At 43.6% G+C, this 23713-nt stretch overlaps 1 protein-coding gene across 2 annotated transcripts in view; it reads left to right on the forward strand.

The window, feature by feature from the left end:
• Window positions 1-23713, forward strand: part of FER (FER tyrosine kinase) — a 485813-nt gene that overhangs the window by 250327 nt on the left and 211773 nt on the right. For both annotated transcript variants that reach the window (XM_069752566.1, XM_069752558.1), the window contains exons 13-14: window positions 3694-3897; window positions 23056-23178. In XM_069752566.1, the coding sequence (XP_069608667.1) occupies window positions 3694-3897; window positions 23056-23178 (327 nt within the window). The remainder of the gene's footprint in view (window positions 1-3693; window positions 3898-23055; window positions 23179-23713) is intronic.

A 23713-nucleotide genomic window follows, 5' to 3' on the forward strand; every position in this document is an offset into this window, starting at 1 on the left:
TTCTACACTTGATGCAAAGTCCTTGTGAGTTACAATGAGATCACACTGCTCTCCATTCTGAGCCGCGGAATTTCTACAATGCCCATGGTTAGATAAGTATTTGGCTCCTAGCTGCTGACTATTTCATGTGCTTTCCTGACATTTCAGCAAGCATTCAGCTGTACAGTATGCAAATAAACGTAAAACTAGAGCTCTTAAAAATCTGCATGCCTTCATGTGCTAGAACTGGATGAAATAGAAATGGCTCAGAGGAGAGGATAATGCGCTTTTATTCTGTTTATTTACTTTCCCTCCACCTCTACGCAGTATTTTTTATATGTTCAAAAGGAAAAGAATCTTTTTTTTTCTTTTTTTTTTGTAGTTGAAATGAAACCCGTGGGCTGTTTTCAGCTGAGCTGAATGAGAGTTGCACAGTGTGAAGTCAGCAATTAACAGCGACGCACTGAAACGAGAGATAAGAAACGTTATGGCATGATATAAACTGTTACTATCTTACCAAGTAATATACTGTAGAGATGTGATCACTATACAAGCAGCAATAAAGATGGTTAACATAACCGAAGGGTGTCCATATCTCTAAATTAAAATTAATTTTGGTAACTAAATTCTCACTGGTCTCCGTATGCGGCAGATCAACTGGACATGGGTATCGGTGTCCAAGATTATATATTGGGCGCATATCTATTGTACCAATCAATCAACTATTTAATCATGATGATTAGTGAGCTTAGAATTTGGGTAAGATCATACTTAATTTAAACTTACTGGTCTGGTATCAAATGTTTACACAGATTCTGTAAGTTGGTTGCTCCTCTATCCTTGCGGCGGGCTCGGCATGCACCTCTCTCCTTGTGGCTGCCCCGGCACGCCCGTCTCTCTCTTGTGGCTGCTGCATCGGCACGCCCACCTCTCTCTTGTGGCTGCTGCCCCGGCGCGCCCGTCTCTCTCTTGTGGCTGCTGCCCTGGCAAGCCCATCTCTCTCTGTTGAGGCTGTTCAGGCACACCCGTCTCACTCTTTTGCAGCTGCCCTGGCTCGCCTATCTCTCTCTTTTGGCGGCTGCCCTAGCTCGCCCGTGTCTCTTGTGGCAGCTGCCCTTGCATGCCCATCTCTCTCTCTTGTGGCGGCTGCCCCCGCACGCCTGTCTCTCTTATGGTGGCTGCCCCGTCACGCCAGTCTCTCTCTTGTCGGCTGCCCCTGCACATCCATCTCTCTCGTCACGGCTGCCCCACACGCCCGTCTCTCTTGTAGTGGCTGCCCTGGCACGCCTGTCTCTCTCTCTCATGGCGGCTGCCCTGGCATGCTCGTTTCCTTCTCTCGTTGCTTCTGCCCTGGCATCTCTCTCTCTTATGGCTGCTGACCCGGCACGCCCATCTCTCTCTCTCTTGTGGCGGCTGCCCCCGCAAGCCCGTCTCTCTCTCTTGTGGTGGCTGCCCCCGCACGCCCGTCTCTCTCTCTTATGGTGGCAGCCCTGGCACGCCCTTCTCTTTTATGGTGGCTGCCCCGTCACCCCTGTCTCATGGCGGCTGCCCCGGAACACTCGTTTCCCTCTCTCGTTGCGGCTGCACCGGCACGCCTCTCTCTTATTGGGTGGCTCTGGTACTCCCTAGTTTGCTGAACCTGTTCCATGTTCCATTCTGTGTAAGTGCCGGCTCTGTTACATAGACAGCACATGGCACAAGACTTGCTAAGATCGCATCAGTCTAATCCCTTAATTTATTCTTTCAAGTCTGATGTCGAAATGGAAAGAGGATCATTCACCACTTTTTACACTTAAAACTGGCTGGCTTATGTTAAAGTGGCAGAAGAGCTCAAGAAAAAATTGTATTTATTTTTAAATTTTTCAAAGGGGTTGTTGGGGGGAGATTATTCTGTGGGGATGTTTGCTTTTCCCCTATATTTCATTGCCCAAACAGATGACTGTTGGTGTCCTACAGGGAGGAAAGCTAATTTTCCCAAAGGAGGCCAGAATATTTTTTTCTGTGTAATTAAGTGAGACAGATTTGATCTAACCTTATCTCACTGAGATATAATCACTCTTAGTGCTTACTGCCACTATAGGACGGAGAGGAGGTACAGTGCTGTGGATCTTTTTGGGGTATCGGGGAATAATGACATGATACCTGGGATGCATGATGAGCATTGTTTGTACCACGCTGATCTCAGACTACCACATTAGTGCCCCAATGTCATGTCATTCATGATGTAATAGCATTACAGCGGCGACAGAGGAGAGCTGCAGCGTGTCACATACACCGCTCTGGATCTTTGCCAAGCATCAGGTATTATTCCCCGATGCATGGGATAGATGCACATTATTGTATGTATTGACTTTACAGTCAAACCGTACTAATTTCCGTGCTGTAATGTTAGTAACTGCCAAGATAGCGAGGATAGAAAAGTGTGATTAAGTGTAAAAAAAAGAAAAAGAAGGGAAAAAAAGCTTTCCAATTAAGTACTCCAACATGTAGAAGCTAATATATTCGCAATGGAGAAGAGAAAAAATAGTTTAATTCGGGACCTCAGCCCCTTTATCATGAAGTAGCCAGTTAAGCATGTAAAAGTCCTCTTTATGAGGCTTCTGTAGGCCTCTTTACCTGCCCTGGTAAATCTGCTGTAATATTGTATGGGCAATCAAACGATAACAGGCTCAAGTCCCCAAAGGGGACTAATGAAAATGTAGGAAATATACAAATAAATTAAAGGAAAATTAAAAATATTAAATTTAAAATTATTCACCATTTCCCCAGTGACAATAGGAAAAATCACCTGAAACTAATAAAAAGTAAAAAATATTTCTTCCATACAGTGAATGGTGAAAAAAAGTTGAAATTCCAGAATTTTTTTTAAAAGTTGATACATTTTCCCCAAAAATGCAATAAAATGCGATCACAACATCCCCAAAATAGTATCAATAGAAACATCAGCACAAAATGAGCCTTCACAGAGGTCCATCTGCGAGAGAATAAAGACATTAGGGTCTCAGAAAATGATCACACAAACTATTTTATTTTTAAACCACTGAAATATTTTTTGCTCGCTTCTTGTGGAGAACTTGTACAGTCTCTGGTAAGTGTTTGAGAGAACGTAAATGTATGTCATTTGCAGTGGGGAGCACCATGACATTGGATGACCTCAAGAGAATCCATGAATTTTGAGTTAGAGAGGGACAAATATATAAGGTCATACTATCTCAGCTATATATTAGGAGTCTAGTTACAGAATTCATTTTAGATTAATTATTATAGTGCAACTTTGAACACATTTATTGAATGTAAAGGGGTTGACCATTACTGGATAATCTCAACTTAATCAGTTCGGGGCTTCAGTTAAAAATATGAACTGCGGGTATTCACCACCAACAGCTGCGCCATGCCAGCTATGTCGGCACTGCTGTTCCTGGAAGGTGAGGCAACTCTCTGTGTCACGTGTGCCATCAATATCCCGTCATGGCGGACATCCACTCTGATGAAATGGTAAAAACTGCAGCTAACAAGCAGCCTGCATGTGATACAGCAAGTCCCGTCACTTTTTGGGATCATTGCTGGAGTGGCGCCTCTGCAGTAAGTGAGTATCCACTGATTTGATTTTAATTGGGGCCCTGGATTGATTGCTTGGATTGTCTAGTAGTGGAAAATCCCTTTAAAGACTCTGTATGGATATGCTTTATAAAAAGAATACTTTTTTTTTTTCAGTTCTTTGATGTAATTTCCTCCAGCGAGAAGCCTTTGTCAGAGCAAGATTGGTACCATGGTGCAATACCAAGAGTTGAAGCACAAGAGCTGTTAAAGCAACAGGGAGACTTCTTGGTGCGAGAGAGCCATGGGAAACCCGGTGAATATGTCCTTTCTGTGTTTTCAGACGCACAGCGGAGGCATTTTATCATTCAGTTTGCTGATGTACGTCTGTGAGAAACTTATTATTATTTCTAAATGTTTTTTCCACAAGTTCCACTCCATATATACATCTCTGTGATTATTTTGTACAGTCATACTGCCACCAGTGTCTTCAAAATGGGTCATCATTTATGGTCATATTTTGGCTACCACCAAAAGCCCCGCTTTATTTTTTTTTAAGCTCTTTTTGTTTAACCCAGTTTCCACCTTCCTGATCTGGCCAAATTTCTCTAATCTGACCCGTCACTTTGAGGTAATAACTCTGGAACGCTTCCACATATCCCTTTGATTCTGAGACTGTTTCTTCGTGACACATTATACTTTGTTAGTGTTAAAGGGCACCTGTCACCCCGAAAATCGCGTATTTTGTAATGCTGTAGATAAGCCCCCGATGTTACCTGAAAAAGGAGAAAAAGACGTTATATTATACTCACCCAGGGGCGGTCCCGCTGCTGGTCAGGTCGGATGGGCGTCTCCGGTCCGCTGCGGCGCCTCCCATCTTCTTTCCATGACGTCCTCTTCTGATCTTCAGCCACGGCTCCAGCGCAGGCGTACTTTGCTCTGCCCTCTTGAGGGCAGAGGATAGTACTGCAGTGCGCAGGCGCCGGAAAGGTCAGAGGCCCGGCGCCTGCGCACTGCAGTCTTGTTGTAACCTGTACTCTTACTTGTAGCAGCTGATGAAAACCATATAATTTACTGCTTATTAGTTTATAAAAAAAACAGTAAATTGTTCTGCTCCTGTTATTCAGCCCTTGTATTTTGATAAACCGCTCCCAACAAAATGTGATGTTCCCACATAGCCCCACATGCAGTGTAATGTCACCACTTACGGTAACCACTCAAACAGTATGATGTCCTTTCAAACTCTGATGTCTCCACACAGTCCCCCACGTAGTATGGTAACCCCACAAATCCATTCATGCAGTATCTCCCCACAATGTATCATGTCTTAACAAAGCTCCTCACTGGGTATGATCTTCCACCCCTTAATATTATGTTTACCCACACAGCCCTTCACACAATGTGATGTCCCATTACATGGTATGATGTCCTTAGAAAAAGGCCCCATGCAGAATTTTGCCACACAGTCCCCTCATACAGTATGATGTCTCACACAGCCCTCCACGCAGTATGATGTTGCCACATGGCCCTCCATGCAGTATGTTGTCCCCATTCAGCCCTCCATGCAGTATGTTGTCCCCACACAGCCCCCATGCAGTATGTTGTCCCCACACAGTATATTCTTCCTACACAGCCCTTCACAAAGTATGTTGTTCCTACACAGCCCCCACACATTTGTTGTCCCCACACAGCCCCCACGCAATGATGTCCCCACAAAGCCCTTAACACAGTAAAATGTCCCCTCAAAACCCCTCTCACAGTATGATGCCCCAACACCGCACCCCATGCGGTATTATGTATGTACATTGACCCCCATACAGTATAATGCCCACACAAAGCCTGTTAGTGTGATGTTCCTTCAAAGCTCCTTTCACCATAAGATGTCCCTACACAGTGCCCACGCAGTATTTCCCTACATAGCCTTCCACACAGTATTATGTCCTTACACAGCACTCCACATATCATGATGTCACCACGGTTTCCCACAAATACTGATGAAAAAAAACAAAACAAATAAAAAAAAAACCTGCTCTCCTAATCCCATTCCCCTACTGCTTTAGTCTGTGCAGGTTACTGAGGATCCCTACAGCAGTCGTGATATAGTGACATCTTGGATGTTGTGCTCTCAGACGCACAGGCTACGTGTTGGAAGAGGGAACTGAGTGCTTAGATGATGGACAGAGGATGCCCACTTGGTGCCACGCACCCCTGTTTCCAGTCTTTTGGCTAGAACAGGAATAGCCAAATGGCTTCTTCTGACCCGTACAACACACTTTGCCCAGCTCTGTTTTTTAAAGAATTGCTTGTGTTTTCACTGATGGAGGATGCTGTTGCCTTCACCTTTTTTTGGATATTAACGTATTCAGGGAGCTTTTTCCCTCTTGCGACTTGGAAAACCTGCAGAAAAATGACGATATATTCAAAATACTCACTTGGCTAGTAATTGTGTACACAGTGTACATGAAAGTGAAATAATAATCTTATAGCTATTATATTCAGCATCAACTGTAGTGTTGCATCACTTAGTACTTTTAGTTTGGAATGAGAAATTAAAGTGTATGAATAAATAGTATCTGTGATATTTTTATACCGAAGTGTTTTTTTTTTTTTTTTTACAGACTTAATACTGCTCTTGCATTTATCTGGTGACTGAAGCCTTTGTTGCATTAGTGTCTGTAAAAAAAACAAAAAACAAAAAGAAAAAAACTGATCACTGCAAAACATGATAATAATAAAAAAATGTTGATGCCTTAAGTAATGTAAGCAAAGGAGGAGGACACACAGGCCGTATCAAATTGTGGTGCTACACAAATATAGAAAATCACTAGAAAAAAAAAGACAATACACATGGCAGTGTGCTGATCTATATGAAACTTTTATATTTTTGTATAGTATAAATTAGTACTCGACAACCATTGATAACAATTAAAACCTGAAAGTTATTTGAGGGTCATTACTTTAAGGATGCACAATGGAGGGTCATTATTATAAGGAGGTGCAATGAAGGGTCATTACTATAAGGGGGCGCAATGGAGGGTCATTACTATAAGGGGGCGCAATGGAGGGTTATTACTATAAGGAGGCACAATGGAGGGTCATTATTATAAGGAGGCACAATGGAGGGTCATTACTATAAGGAGGCACAATGGAGGGTCATTACTATAAGGGGCGCAATGGAGGGTTATTCCTATAAGGAGGCACAATGGAGGGTCATTATTATAAGGAGGCACAATGGAGGGTCATTACTATAAGGAGGCATAATGGAGGGTCATTATTATAAGGAGGCACAATGCAGGGTGATTACCACAAGGAGGCTCAATAGAGGGTTATTACTATAAGGAGGCGCAATAGATGGTCATTACTATAAAGAGGCACAATGGAGAGTCATTACTATAAGGAGGCACAATGGAGGGTCATTATAAGGAGGCACAATGAAGGGTCATTACTATAAGAGGGCACAATGGAGGGTCATTATTATAAGGAGGCACAATGAAGGGTCATTACTATAAGGGGGCACAATGGAGGGTCATTATTATAAGGAGGCACAATGAAGGATCATTACTATAAGGGGGCACAATGGAGGGTCATTATTTTAAGGAGGCACAATGAAGGGTCATTACTATAAGGGGGCACAATGGAGGGTCATTATTATAAGGTGGCACAAAGGAGGGTCATTACCACAGGGAGGCTCAATGGAGGGTCATTACTATATAAGGAAGCGCAATAGATGGTCATTACTATAAAGAGGCACAATGGAGGGTCATTACTAAAAGGAGGTGCAATGAAGGGTTATTTCTTTAAGGAGGCACAATGGAGGGTCATTACTATAAGGAGGCGCAATGGAGGGTCATTACTATAAGGAGGCGCAATGGAGGGTCATTACTATAAGGAGGCGCAATGGAGGGTTATTACTATAAGGAGGCACAATGGGGGGTGTGGTATGGCGACTGGTCATGTGATTAATGGGCGGTATGTATCACAAAGGTGGGTGGCCCTGTGATGGAAGGCTGGGCGTGTTTTGCTCAGCAGATCTTCTGCTGAGGGATTTGTTTTACATTGGGAAGGCTTCCAGGTGACTTGGAGAGATGGATGGGTCCAGTCAGCTACATACCCACCCAAGGAGGTGTGTCTGAATACGTAAGGTGAGTGTGTGTTTGAGGACCTGCGGTGATGTCACGCTCACCTGACTGGCCTTGTGATAGGTACCTGGGTGTGGTTACAACTATGTAATAGAGGTGTGTTTGGCATATGGGAGTGAGTGCAGGCTAGTCTGAGCCAGAGCAAGGAAGCCTGTTAGATGCCTCCGGAGTGGACGGTCTGATAACCGTGAGTTATACTGACGGGGGTCAGTGAGAGACGTCTGTGGGATACCTCTGAGGATCAGAGGCATCCGGGAACCTGTGTGATGGACGCCAACAGGTAACGGACGGTAATCCGTGTTATGCTGACCGGGGTCAGTGAGGGAATGTGGGTCCACTATAGAGCCGAATGTGTAGCGGACGGTGTACATATGCTGTTGCATGTTACCCAGTTCCTGAGGTGCGGTTTATGCTGATGTCAAAATAAACCGAAATAAGACTGTTTATGTGAAAAAAATCGTGCCTGTGTGCGTTTATCCCGTTGCCAAGCGAGTGTCCCCCAAGACACGCAGTAAGCGCTATCTTACAGGGGTCATTATTATGAATGGAAGGAGAGGTCTAGGCCATATGGAAAAATTAAGGTAAACGACTGTGATCCGAAAGATCGTCACTGATCTCCACCATCACATACACTTTATGGTGTAATATCAGTCTTAGTACAGTAGTTTTGGTTAGAATCTATGTTTTGGGTTTATCAGTACTGTTAATGCTGGTAATATGTGGCTATGGTCTGGTGGTATTCTCTCATGTTGCAGTGTTGATGGTGATACTGTTCTTGGTACAGTGGTGTTTGGTAATATCTATGTTGGCTTTCCGTCATAATGTGGCAGTACTAATGGACTTGCAATAAATCTTAATTCTCTCTAACTTCAGATTTGTAATAGAGACCCAGATCAAGGAATGTGTATGGGGGGCTACATGGGCCTGTTTGCTTTGGATTTATGCAATATTCCTTTGTAATGATATTCTGCACAATCAATGCCATACTATGGTGTATACTACATGTGATCAATATGGATTATTCATGAGCTAGAGACATTATGTCAGTGCAATAGGGAAGCCTGTCAACCACTCTAGGAAGGTGGGAAAGGTCATGTGTGGGTCATTCCTCTAGATGAGGATGTTATTGCAGTCAGATAGTGGAGAACCTATAGAGCAATGTTCCTTATCTCTCATCCTCAAGAGCCACCAACAGATCATGTTTTCAGGATTTCCATAGTATTTCACATGATAATTCCATCACCTGGGCAGTACTAAGTGCTAAAACATGATCTGTAGGAGGCTCTTGAGGGCTAGAGTTGGGGACAATCCAAGTGACCTACAGGAATATTTGGGTTCTATGATATATTATCTCTAACACAATTTTTTTTATTTTTAACTGAAATTTGTATGTGCAGAAATCTGGCTCTTCAACACGTCTAACATATTTCTGCTGCCGCTTCTTATCGTGTATTTTGCATACTAGGAAAGGTGTGTCTTGTATAATGATGGGAATATTCTTCACAATATCTGGTCTAGAAAGGTCTCTACATTGACATCCTCCTACTTGGCCTGGTTGGGAGGTTTTTGGCTGCCATACCAGACTTTATAGCGTGCCTTAATTCTAATCAGATGTATCTCGCACTCATCCTCTCATTATCAAACCTTGGCCCCATTCTTGGATTTGATACTTTAAGGAACATGTTCTCCACCATAGGCTTGTCACCTAATACTATCTTACATGCCAGTTCCTGTTCTTCATACAATAAAGGCAGACCCTTTGTGATAAAGCAATGTGAGAGAAGTAGAATTGCTGAGCAGTAAATATTCATTTAAAAATGATGAATGACAGGAGGACAGACAATGTGGGACAAGCGTAAGACAAGAAAAGCTGCTGCACAGGAATGCTACATTATTAGTAGGGCATCTAATATTGTCCAATTTCGTAATGGCCAACGAACATTTTACTCCGCCTTAAAAATCATGATACTTCCCATTTTATCACTTGATTGCTCACTGGTGGACACAGGCTGATAAAAGTTAGTGATTTCTGACCTTTACAACCTCTGACTATCCACAGAATCAAGGGCTGAAGCTCCAGCCTTTTATTAAGGAGCTGCTCTGTTCAAATACATTTTGATTTGCTGTAGTGTCCTGCATGTAGTGGCTAAAAAAAAACAAAAGCTGCAAAAAGGTATGTCGCACACGCTGTCAAATGTGTGCAAACTTAAATAAGATGCACTCAAGAAACCATAAATAGGTTTATGTATACCTTTGCGCTTGGATGTCCTTCCCAGGAACACGTAGGACCCACAACAATTGTGCTAAATTACAAAAAACTATATGTATACATCAACAGCACAATGGATATATATGTATATGAACACCAATAAAAACAAAAAAGTGCTGTGTGTGCGCACTGAATAGAAAGCTTTGGGGTAGGTGACAAACCTGGCTGCAAATAGGTAATTTATATAAATTGAAGTATGGAGATCAGTGTAATTTGCCCGCCCTGCCGTTATGTAACCAAAAAATTACCGCACACTCAGACTCAATATGATGCAAAAAGTGTTCAACAAGTTTATTACAATAAAAAAAAAAGTTGCTATGGAATAAACAGAAGCACAGTAAATTCAGATTAGACCAAACCCAACGTTTCGACCCATCGGGGTCTTATTCATGGGGTTACTTGGTTTCCAGAAGTGCGTACACAAATGGCAGAAAAGGAAAGCAGGTGGGCAATCTTTCTAGTGTAAATCCTGTCACTATGGTGTCCCAGGAAGGCGCACCGGTATCCTCAACAATGAGGTGCATAGAGATGAAGACAGATGGCAAATAATTGAATAGCCAGGGGTAGCGTTGTAACGCATAAGATGTGCCTGTTAAGGCTTGGAGCTGCAGTACTTCCGTATGGAATTCAATATAGTGCACTAGAGAAGGGGGGGGGGGGAGGTAGAGTCCACACACCCTCACTGGTAAGGCAGGACTAGACGTGACGGACCTGTATTGTCCTTGAACCAGAGTACATCTATGCCCAGTATGATAGGATGCACTAGGGTGACGGGGGATGGTGGATTTCTTGGCCCCCAGTGTGGTAATGCGGCCACAGGTACAGCAGCGAGTAACGTCACAGTTCATGTAAGTCTGTGCGATCCGCCAGTCCTAATCCTTAAATGTTTTGGAAAATTGTGTTTCCTTCCTCAGCGGAGACACCTAGCATGCTATATATACAGTAGAGACAAAAAGTTTGGACACACCTCATTTAAAGATTTTTCTGTATTTTCATGACTATGAAAATTGTACATTCACACTAAAGGCATCAAAACTATGAATTAACACATGTGGAATTATATACTTAACAAAATAGTGTGAAACAACTGAAATTATGTCTTATATTCTAGGTTCTTCAAAGTAGCTGCCTTTTGCTTTGAAAACTGCTTTGCACACTCTTGGCATTCTGTTGATGAGCTTCAAGAGGTAGTCACCGGGAATGGTTTTCACTTTACAGGGGTGCCCTGTCAGGTTTAATAAGTGGGATTTCTTGCCTTATAAATTGGGTTGGGACCATCAGTTGTGTTGTGCAGAAGTCTGGTGGATACACAGCTGATAGTCCCACTGCACTTGGGGACACTTTCAAAGTTTTCCCAATTTTTTGGACTGACTGATCTTCATTTCTTAAAGTAATGATGGCCACTTGTTTTTCTTTACTTAGCTGCTTCTTTCTTGCCATAATACAAATTCTAACAGTCTATTCAGTAGGACTATCAGCTGTGTATCTACCAGACTTGTGCACAACACAACTGATGGTCCCAACCCCATTTATAAGGCAATAAATCCTACTTATTAAACCTGACAGGGCACCCCTGTGAAGTGAAAACCATTCCCGGTGTCTACCTCTTGAAGCTCATCAAGAGAATGCTAATAGTGTGCACACTGCAGCGAGGGCAATATAACTACTCCCACTCAAGCGGGAACAATAATTATCAATGCCGCCGTCGCTACAAAGCCTCCCAAACGCACAGGACAAAGCCGCTGCCACCAGCTCCGATTTCTTAATTAAGAACGGGTCCGGAGCCCACCCAAATTTGTAGTGTAATTCACTTCAGAGGTCGTGACATTACGTTATTGAGCAAGTTGAGACAAAGCTAGTAATTTTATATACACTGCTCAAAAAATAAAGGGAACACTAAAATTAAACATCCTAGATATCACTGAATGAAATATTCCAGTTGTAAATCTTTATTCATTACATAGTGGAATGTGTTGAGAACAAAAAAAAACTAAAAATGATCAATGTAAATCACAACTAATATCCGACGGAGGTCTGGAGTTGCAATGATGCTTAATATCAAAGTGTAAAATGAAGTTTCAGGCTAATCCAACTTTAGTGGAAATGCCTCAAGACAAGGAAATGATGCTCAGTAGTGTGTGTGGCCTCCACGTGCCTGTATGACCTCCCTACAACGCCTGGGCATGCTCCTGATGAGGCGGTGGAATGTCTCCTGAGTGATCTCTTCCCAGACCTGGACTAAAGCATCCACCAACTCTTGGACAGTCTGTGCTGCAATGTGATGTTGGTGGATGGTGCGAGGCATGATGCCCTAGATGTGTTCAATCGGATTCAGGTCTGGGGCTTCAATGCCTTTATCTTGCAGGAACTGCTGGCACACTCCAGCCACATGAGGTCTGGTATTGTCTTGCATTAGGAGGAATCCAGGGCCAACTGCACCACCATATGGTCTCACAAGGGGTCTGAGGATCTCATCTCGAGACCTAATGGCAGTCAGGCTACCTCTGGCGAGCACATGGAGGGCTGTGCGGCCCTCCAAAGAAATGCTACCCCACACCATTACTGACCCACTGCCAAACTGGTCATGCTGAAGGATGTTGCAGGCAGCAGGTCGCTCTCCACAGCGTCTCCAGCCTCTGTCACGTCTGTCACATGAGCTCAGTGTGAACCTGCTTTCATCTGTGAAGAGCACAGGGCGCCAGTGGCGAATGTGCCAATCCTGTTGTTCTGTGGCAAATGCCAAGCGTCCTGCACGGTGTTGGGCTGTGAAAACACCTTCCATCTGTGGACGTCGGGCATTCATTCCATCCTCATGGAGTCGGTTTACAACCGTTTGTGCAGACGAATGCATATTTGTGGCCTGCTGGACGTCATTTTGCAGGGCTCTGGCAGTGCTCCTGTTCCTCCTTGCACAAAGGCTGAGGTAGCAGTCCTGCTGCTGGGTTGTTGCCCTCCTACGGCCCCCTCCAGGTCTCCTGGTGCACTGGCCTGTCTCCTGGTAGCGCCTCCAGCCTCTGGACACTACGCTGACAGACAAAACAAACCTTCCACAGCTCACATTGATGTGCCATCCTGGATGAGCTGCACTACCTGAGCCTCGTGTGTGGGTTGTAGAGTCTGTCTCATGCTACCACGAGTGTGAAAGCACAACCAACATTCAAAAGTGACCAAAACATCAGCCAGAAAGCATTGGTACTGAGATGTGGTCTGTGGTCCCCACCTGCAGAACCACTCCTTTTATTGAGTGTGTCTTGATAATTGGTAATAATTTCCATCTGTTGTCTATTCAATTTGCACAACAGCATGTGAAATTGATTGTAAAACAGTGTTGCTTCCTAAATGAACAGTTTGTTTTCACAGAAGTTTGATTTACTTGGAGTTATATTCTGCTGTTTGTGTTCCCTTTATTTTTTGAGCAGTGTATTTTACTACAAAAAAGGTAGGCAGTGTTTACAGAAGTATAAAAAGTATTCTAAAAGTAGACAAGTTGTATGTTCTGTACAATTACAAATAAAATGGGATTAAAGTTGAAAAACACTTACATTTCGTTCATATCATTTCATCTCATGACTAACCGTGTGCTGTGGGGGATGGGCGACACATCTAGATGCATCACACCTGTGTTGCAGCTAGTCCCCGGTCAAACGACTAGTGAAGACTGATGTCTCACTCATCTCCCAGCCCAAAACCTACGCACTCCACCCGTGGTGACCTCACTCAGGGGCTGAATCATCCCCTTTCTTAGAGCTGTGACCGACCATTTTTATACATAGCTCGCTGTATGAACCTCATATACGAACGACACATTGATCAGGATGTGCACCACTTCGGGGGGATTCTTTTAAAGGGAATCTGTCACCCTCAAAATCGTATATGAGCTGCGGCCACTGGCATCAGGGGCTTATCTGCAGCATTCTGTATCGCTGTAGATAAGCCCCCGATGTAACCTGAAAGATGAGAAATAAAGGTTATATTATACTCACCCAGGGGCGGTCCCGCTGCGGTCTGGTCCGATGGGCGTCGCGGTCTGGGTCCAGCGCCCCCTATCTTCATACGATGATGTCCTCTTCTTGTCGTCTTGCTGCGGCTCCTGCGCAGGTGCACTTTGTCTGCCATGTTGAGGGCAGAGCAAAGTACTGCAGTGCGCAGGCGCCGGGCCTCTCTGACCTTTTCTGGCACCTGCGCACTGCAGTACTTTGCTCTGCCCTCAGCAGGAAAGACAAAGTACGCTTGTGCCGGTTCTGCGGCAAGATAAGGACGTCAGCGTATGAAGATATGAGGCCCCTATCATCATTTCATCTGGTCATTTTAAGGACTACAGGGAAAGAAAAATTTGGGAATTCAAACTGATGATGATGATGTTCAATTCGTTAACACTAGGACTCAATTTAACACCTGGATTTATGAGTCACTACATGGATACAATTCACACCTCCACCAGATGGAGTCAGGATAACTAAGAACATTATTCCCACTGCCTCTCCATTTGTAAAAAAATGCCTAATTTGATTACCTTGGCTTTAGGAGGCATCACACTTTCCCACCCCCATGAACAAATGTCCTGCTGTAGTATTCTCTAAATGTTGTGCTTGTTTCTTATTAATCTATTTGTAATCTTGCCTGAAGAAGGAGCCACTGTGCTCTGAAAGCTTGCAAACATATTATTTTCTGGTTAGCCAATAAAGGTATCACTCCTAGAATACTTCTGTCATTATTGGGCAGAAAAGTTTTCACATCGATTTTTCTGGCTAACACTGTACCGCAATACAATTTTTGTTATTGTACACCATTAAATATATTTAAATTTCACAGTATAAAGATTGTCAGTTAGAGTATCTAATCTTATAATCACCGCTGGGCTCTAATGTATGAGTATAAAACTCCAATTTTATTGAATACTAGCTGAAGAGCCTGGCGTTGCCTGGGCATAGTAAATATCTGTGGTTAGTTATAGCACCTCACTTCTCTTATTTTCCCATCACGCCTCTCATTTTCCCAATCACATCTTTCATTTTCCCCCTCACATCTCTCATTTTCTCCCTCACATCTCTCATTTTCTCCCTCACTCCTCTCATTCCCCCCTAACACTTGTCATTTCAACCTCACATCTGTCATTTTCTGATCACTCCACTATTTTTCCTCACTCCTCTCATTTTGCACTCACACCTTTTCATTTTCACCTCACACCTCTCATTTTCACCTCATCACCTCAGTATATACATGTTTGTCATCTCCCTTATATATAGTATACATCTGTATGTCATCTCCTGTATATAGTATATACCTGTATGTCATCTCCCCTGTATATATTATATGCCTGCTGTGTGTCATCTCCCCTATATATAGTATATACCTGAATGTCATCTCCTTCTATATATAGTATATACCTGTATGTCATCTCCTCCTGTATATAGTATATACCTGTGTCATCTCCCCTGTATATAGTATATATCTGTGTGTCATCTCCTCCTGTATATAGTATATACCTGCATGTCATCTTCTATATATAGCATATACCTGTATGTATATACCTGTAGGTCATCTGCTCCTGTATATAGTATATACCTGTTTGTCATCTCCTCCTGTATATAGTATATACCTGTATGTCATCTCCTCCTGTATATAGTATATATCTATGTGTCATCTCCCCTGTATATAGTATATACCTGTGTGTCATCTCCTCCTGTATTAGACCTCGTTCACACGTTATTTGCTCAGTATTTTTACCTCAGTATTTGTAAGCTAAATTGGCAGCCTGATAAACCCCAGCCAACAGGAAGCCCTCCCCCTGGCAGTATATATTAGCTCACACATACACATAATAGACAGGTCATGTGACTGACAGCTGCCGTATTTCCTATATGGTACATTTGTTGTAGTTTGTCTGCTTATTAATCAGATTTTTATTTTTGAAGGATAAGACCAGACTTGTGTGTGTTTTAGGGCGAGTTTCGTTTGTCAAGTTGTGTGTGTTGAGTTGCGTGTGGCGACATGCATGTAGCGACTTTTGTGAGATGAGTTTTGTGTGGCAACATGCGTGTAGCAACTTTTTGTGTGTCGAGTTGCATGTGACAGGTTAGTGTAGCAACTTGTGTGCAGCAAGTTTTGCGCATGGCGAGTTTTGCGCGTGGCGAGTTTTGTGTGTGGTGCCTTTTGAGTATGTGCAAGTTTCGTGTGAGGCAAATTTTGCATGTGTTGCAACTTTTGTGCATGTGGCAATTTTTCCGCGTGTGCAAGTTTTGCATGTGGCGAGTTTTCCATGAGGTGAGTTTTGCACTTGTGGCGAGTTTTGCAAGAGCCTAGTTTTTGCATGTGGCGAGTTCTGCGCGTGGCGAGTTTTGAGCGGCGACTTTTGTGTTTCGACTTTTATGTGGCGAGGTTGGCGTATGTGTGGTGAAATGTGTGCTGAGGGTGATATGTGTTCAAGCACGTGGTAGTGTGTGGCGCATTTTGTGTGTGTGTTCATATCCCCGTGTGTGGTGAGTATCCCATGTCGGGGCCTCACCTTAGCAACTGTACGGTATATACTCTTTGGCGCCATCGCTCTCACTCTTTACGTCCCCCTTGTTCACATCTGGCAGCTGTCAATTTGCCTCCTACACTTTTCCTTTCATTTTTTCCCATTATGTAGATAGGAGCAAAATTGTTTGGTGAATTGGAAAGCGCGGGGTTATAATTTCACCTCACAACATAGTCTATGACGCTCTCGGGATCCAGACGTGTGACTGTGCAAGATTTGGCGGCTGTAGTTTCGACGCCTCCAACACTTTTCCTTTCACTTTTTTCCCCATTATGTAGATAGGGGCAAAATTGTTTAGTGAATTGGAACGCGCGGGGTTAAAATTTCGCCTCACAACATAGCCTATGACGCTCTCGGGGTCCAGACGTGTGACTGTGCAAAATTTTGTGGCTGTAGCTTCGACGCCTCCAACACTTTTCCTTTCACTTTTTTCCCCATTATGTAGATAGGGGCAAAATTGTTTGGTGAATTGGAACGCGCGGGGTTAAAATTTCGCCTCACAACATAGCCTATGACGCTCTCGGGGTCCAGACGTGTGACTGTGCAAAATTTTGTGGCTGTAGCTTCGACGCCTCCAACACTTTTCCTTTCACTTTTCCCCATTATGTAGATAGGGGCAAAATTTTGTGGCTGTAGCTGCGACGGTGCAGATGCCAATCCCGGACATACATACACACATACACACATTCAGCTTTATATATTAGATATCTAAAACAATGCAAATACAATATAAATACCCAAACGTGAATAAACACCACCACCAATGTAATAAAATACAGAGGCACCAAGGGGAGGTGCCTGTCCCTATATGTAACCTATCTCACCCTGCCTGACAGCGGAGGTTGGCACCCTATATCCAAATTTAGAGATATCACCGCAGTATTTCAAAGTTTCAGGGTAACGTTTCGACCCACCGGCACAGATCCCTGGAGAGATGCAGGAGTCCCGTTAGGGGCTGAAATATGGCTGTAGCAGGTGTCTGCGGTGGTGGTGTGCAGACACCTGCTACAGCCATATTTCAGCCCCTAACGGGACTCCTGCATCTCTCCAGGGATCTGTGCCCTTCTCGGTTTCTACTTGTTAAAGTGGGGTTTGAGAAAGACCCGGTGGGTCGAAACGTTACCCTGAAACTTTGAAATACTGCGGTGATAACTCTAAATTTGGTGTTTGCTCACAATAAAAAACCACGTTTGTTTGGCAAAGAAATTTAAAAGACTTCGTTTTTGAGTGCGACTGTTGTTGTCCAGGACTATATTCTGGAGGATTCCTCCATGTTCAGTCTGCACCACAAATAGCGAGAGTGCACGTCTTGCTCTCTACTACGGCACCTTATATCCTGCGCTCTGGCGCCCCCACTCGGCGATGGCTCTCCCTGTCTGCCCTATTGCGCCCAACAATGGCAGGGGAGTGAAAAAGATGCCTAAAGGGTGAGAAAGATAGTTAAGGAGATATGCTGTTTACCTTTCAATTGTAGGCCTCTTTATATAATAAAACTAGATGAAGCTCGTCTCTTGGCTAAACTGGATATAGTTTATTATGTAGATACCTTCTTGTATTAATAAACCTTCTTGTATAAATGCCTAAAGGTACCGTCACACTAAGCGACGCTGCAGCGATACCGACAACGATCCGGATCGCTGCAGCGTCGCTGTTTGGTCGCTGGAGAGCTGTCACACAGACAGCTCTCCAGCGACCAACAATGTCGGTAACCAGGGTAAACATCGGGTTACTAAGCGCAGGGCCGCGCTTAGTAACCCGATGTTTACCCTGGTTACCATCGTTAAAGTAAAAAAAACAACCACTACATACTTACCTACCGCTGTCTGTCCCTGGCGCTGGGCTTCTCTGCTCTGGCTGTGAGCGCCGGTCAGCCGGAAAGCAGAGCGGTGACGTCACCGCTCTGCTTTCCGGCCGCTGTGCTCGCAGCCAGTACAGGAGGAGTGCAGAGAAGCAGAGCGCTGGGGACAGACAGCGGTAGGTAAGTATGTAGTGGTTGTTTTTTTTACTTTAACGATGATGACCAGCGTAAACATCGGGTTACGAAGCGCGGCCCTGCGCTTAGTAACCAGATGTTTACCCTGGTTACCAGCGAAGACATCGCTGAATCGGCGTCACACACGCCAATTCAGCGATGTCAGCGGGAGATCCAGCGACGAAACAAAGTTCTGGACTTTCTTCCCCGACCAACGACATCACAGCAGGGGCCTGATCGCTGCTGCATGTCACACTGGACGATATCGCTAGCCAGGACGCAGCTACAGCCACAAAATTTTACAGTCAAACGTCTGGACCCCGAGAGCGTCATAGGCTATGTTGTAAGGTAAAATTATTACCCCGCACTTTCCAATTCATCAAACAATTTTGCCCCTATCTACATAATGGGAAAAAATGAAAGGAAAAGTGTAGGAGGCAAATTGACAGCTGCCAGATGTGAACAAGGGGGACTTAAAGAATGAGAGCGATGGTGCCAAAGAGAATATACCGTACAGTTGCTAAGGTGGGGCCCCGACATGGGATACTCACCACACACGGGGATATGAACATACACACAAAATGCGCCACACACTACCACGTGCTTGAACACATATTACCCTCAGCACACATTTCACCACAAATACACCAACCTCGCCACATAAAAGTCGAAACACAAAAGTCGCCGCTCAAAAATCGCCACGCGCAGAACTCGCTACATGCAAAAGCTAGGCTCTTGCAAAACTCGCCACAAGTGCAAAACTCACCTCATGGAAAACTCGCCACACGCAAAACTTGCACACGCGGAAAAATTGCCACATGCACAAAAGTTGCAACACATGCAAAAGTTGCCTCACACAAAACTTGCACATACTCAAAAGGCACCACACATAAAACTCGCCACGCGCAAAACTCGCCATGCGCAAAACTTGCTGCACACAACTTGCTACACTAACCTGTCACATGCAACTCGACACACAAAAAGTTGCTACACGCATGTTGCCACACAAAACTCATCTCACAAAAGTCGCTACATGCATGTCGCCACACGCAACTCAACACACACAACTTGACAAACGAAACTCGCCCTAAAACACACACAAGTCTGGTATTATCCTTCAAAAATAAAAATCTGATTAATAAGCAGACAAACTACAAGAGCAACAAATGTACCATATAGGAAATATGGCAGCTGTCAGTCACATGACCTGTCTATTATGTGTATGTGTGCTTCCTGTTGGCTGGGGATTTATCAGGCTGCCAATTTAGCTTATAAATACTGAGGTAAAAATACTGAGCAAATAACTTGTGAACGAGGTCTAATACAGGAGGAGATGACACACAAGTATATACTATATAGAGGAGGAGATGACATACAGGTACATACTATATACAGGAGGAGATGACATACATGTATATACTATATACAGGAGGAGATGACACACAGGTATATACTATATACAGGAGCAGATGACCTACAGGTATATACTATATACAGGAGGAGATGACATACAGGTATATGCTATATATAGAAGATGACATACAGGTATATACTATATACAGGAGGAGATTGCACACAGATATATACTATATACAGGGGAGATGACACACAGGTATATACTATATACAGGAGGAGATGACATACAGGTATATACTATATATAGAAGGAGATGACATACAGGTATATACTATATACAGGGGAGATGACACACAGCAGGTATATACTATATACAGGGGAGATTACATACAGGTATATACTATATACAGGAGATGACATACAGGTGTATACTATATATAAGGGAGATGACAAACATGTATATACTGAGGTGAAAATGAGAGGTGTGAGGTGAAAATGAAAAGGTGTGAGTGCAAAATGAGAGGAGTGAGGGAAAATAGTGGAGTGATCGGAAAATGACAGATGTGAGGTCGAAATGACAAGTGTTAGGGGGGAATGAGAGGAGTGAGGGAGAAAATGAGAGGTGTGAGGGAGAAAATGAGAGATGTGATTGGGAAAATGAGAGGTGTGATGGGAAAATAAGAGAAGTGAGGTGCTATAACTAACCACAGATATTTACTATGCCCAGGCAACGCCGGGCTCTTCAGCTAGTATAAAAATTAACCTGAAACAGGGATAACTGCTGTAAGATAGTGAGATAAAACAGGCATCAAGGGCCTATCCATGGAGGTTGGCACTCTAATATGGACGATATGGCTCCCCTGCTCAATGACAAATATCCCTTGACTACCCTATTGAGCCCTAGAACTGGTTAAGGACACCAGAAACCCTAAATCATGTATAGCTGAAAAAGAAATTGATGATGGATAACACTATGATAAAAGTAATTGGAGAAAATGTTGTATCACAAAAAATAGCATGAGTGGAACAGATAGGGTGTCATATCTACTATATAATTGTCTATGGGTCACTTCCGTCTGTCTGTCTTTCTGTCTGTCTGTGTAACGGAAATCCCAAGTCGCTGATTGGTCGTGGCTGTTTTGCCACAAGCAATCAGCGATGGGCACAGTTCGGCGGCAAAATGGCCGCTCCCTACTCCCCGCAGTCAGTGCCCGCTCCATACTCCCCTCCACTCATCGCTCACACGGTTAATGGCAACGGACCACGTTATGCCGCTTTGTAACGCACTCCGTTAACGCTGCTATTAACCCTGTGTGACCAACGTTTTACTATTGATGCTGCCTATGCAGCATCAATAGTAAAAAGATCTAATGTTAAAAATAATAATAAAAAAAAAAAATTGTTATATACTCACCGTCCGTCAGCCCCTCGGATCCAGAACAGGCCTTTACCGCTCCTTGCGACGTGCCGGTGACCGCTCCATGCATTGCGATCTCGCGAGATGATGACGTGGTGGTCTCGTGAGACCGCAATGCACTCCTGGGACCGGAGCGCGCGAGGAGCATCGGTAAAAGCTTCGCCTGGATCCGGGGCCAACGGATGGTGAGTATATAACTTTTTTATTTTAATTCTTTTTTTTAACAGTGATATGGTGCCCACATTGCTATATACTATGTGGGCTGTGCAATATACTACGTGGGCTGTGCAATATACTACGTGGGCTGTGCAATATACTACGGGGCTGTGCAATATACTACGTGGGCTGTGCAATATACTACGTGAGCTGTGCAATATTCTACGTGGGCTGTGCAATATACTTCGCGGGCTGTGCAATATACTACGCGGGCTGTGCAATATACTAGGCGGGCTGTGCAATATACTAGGCGGGCTGTGCAATATACTACGCGGGCTGTGCAATATACTACGCGGGCTGTGCAATATACTACGCGGGCTGTGCAATATACTTCGCGGGCTGTGCAATATACTTCGCGGGCTGTGCAATATACTACGCGGGCTGTGCAATATACTACGCGGGCTGTGCAATATACTACGCGGGCTGTGCAATATACTACGCTGGCTGTGCAATATACTACGCGGGCTGTGCAATATACTACGCGGGCTGTGCAATATACTACGCGGGCTGTGCAATATACTACGCGGGCTGTGCAATATACTACGCGGGCTGTGCAATATAGTACGCGGGCTGTGCAATATAGTACGCGGGCTGTGCAATATAGTACGCGGGCTGTGCAATATACTACGCGGGCTGTGCAATATACTACGCGGGCTGTGCAATATACTTCGCGGGCTGTGCAATATACTTTGCGGGCTGTGCAATGTACTACGCGGGCTGTGCAATGTACTACGCGGGCTGTGCAATGTACTACGCTGGCTGTGCAATGTACTACGCTGGCTGTGCAATGTACTACGCGGGCTGTGCAATGTACTACGCGGGCTGTGCAATGTACTACGCGGGCTGTGCAATGTACTACGCGGGCTGTGCAATGTACTACGCGGGCTGTGCAATGTACTACGCGGGCTGTGCAATGTACTACGCGGGCTGTGCAATGTACTACGCGGGCTGTGCAATGTACTACGCGGGCTGTGCAATGTACTACGTGGCTGTGCTATATACTCCATGGGCTGTGCTATATACTACGTGGCTGTGCTATGTACTACGTGGGCTGTTGCATACTACTTGGCTGTGCTATATACTACATGGCCGGCCGCGAAATCAGCTTTATAATCAAGCAAAATTAATTTAATTCATTAGCGGCTGATTTACCTTAATACTTTTAAGCAATTTATCCTTCGTGACAGCTGCAAATGAACAATTTCACTTTAACCTGGTTTCATCACAAATAGCCAGCCATTCCGCCAGGCACCTAGTCTGAATGATGTAGATTGTCTTTACAACATTTCAGGAGTAGGTGATTTCCATTTCTTTGGGCAAAACTCACATTTTTCATGTTAATCCACATTTACCTTTTTCATCCATATTGCTGACAATATTATACAGTTTTCATTCATTTTTCTGAATCTATGTTAAAATATATTATACAGTATATAATTCTCAGCAATCCGGTAGCATGAAGACAAATGTACATTTATACTGGATTTTTTTTTTAACCTAATTTTCAATATTTTCACCTTTGTGCTTTCCAAACAGTAAAAGTTCAATCATGCTGCATAATTAAATGCTTGTGTGACTAAACTTAATTGTATTTTTTTCTCCCATTCTCAAATTGTGATTTGTTTATTTTTTGTGTTCCCATCTATACAGAATTTATATAGGTTTGAAGGAACTGGCTTTCCAACAATCCCACAACTCATAGAACATCATTATACTACAAAGCAGGTTATAACGAAGAAATCTGGGGTGGTTCTGCTAAATCCAGTGGTTAAGGTATGTGCACATTTTCCCATGTGGTGTCATGTTGACGTTCCATGTGCTTGCTAATGGTGTTGATAAGTAGTGATTTTTGGCAAAACAGTCTGAGAATCTGACCGATCTGTAGCATTGCCACCTTTTGTAAGGTTCTTTTTGAACTGGTACAAAGGAGGAGCTCACGCCTGTTTATGCGTTTTTTAAATAAAAGCAATCTGGTGTCAGGCACGTTACAGAGTTGTGGCCAATTAGATGCACTAAATGTATGAACCATACTCCTAAATTTTAATCTTTGTTTATTACATGGATGCTAGAATATTTCTATTACCTTGCCATTAAAAGGAATTACATAAGTTAAAAAAAAAAAAAAAACCTGGTCCAAAACTAACAGTTATTGTAATCCCAAATGTATGTCTTTTGATTTAATGTCCTAATCTAATCTATTTAATAATATACTTTAATTAAAAACTCCTTATTCTTCCCTCACTACTCACACTGCTTTTTTTTTTGTTTAGGAACTCCCAGTGCATGCTGGGATATATAAACAAGACGT

The sequence above is a fragment of the Ranitomeya imitator genome, chromosome 1 (genome assembly GCF_032444005.1).
Source record: "Ranitomeya imitator isolate aRanImi1 chromosome 1, aRanImi1.pri, whole genome shotgun sequence".
Taxonomy (NCBI): Eukaryota; Metazoa; Chordata; class Amphibia; order Anura; family Dendrobatidae; genus Ranitomeya; species Ranitomeya imitator.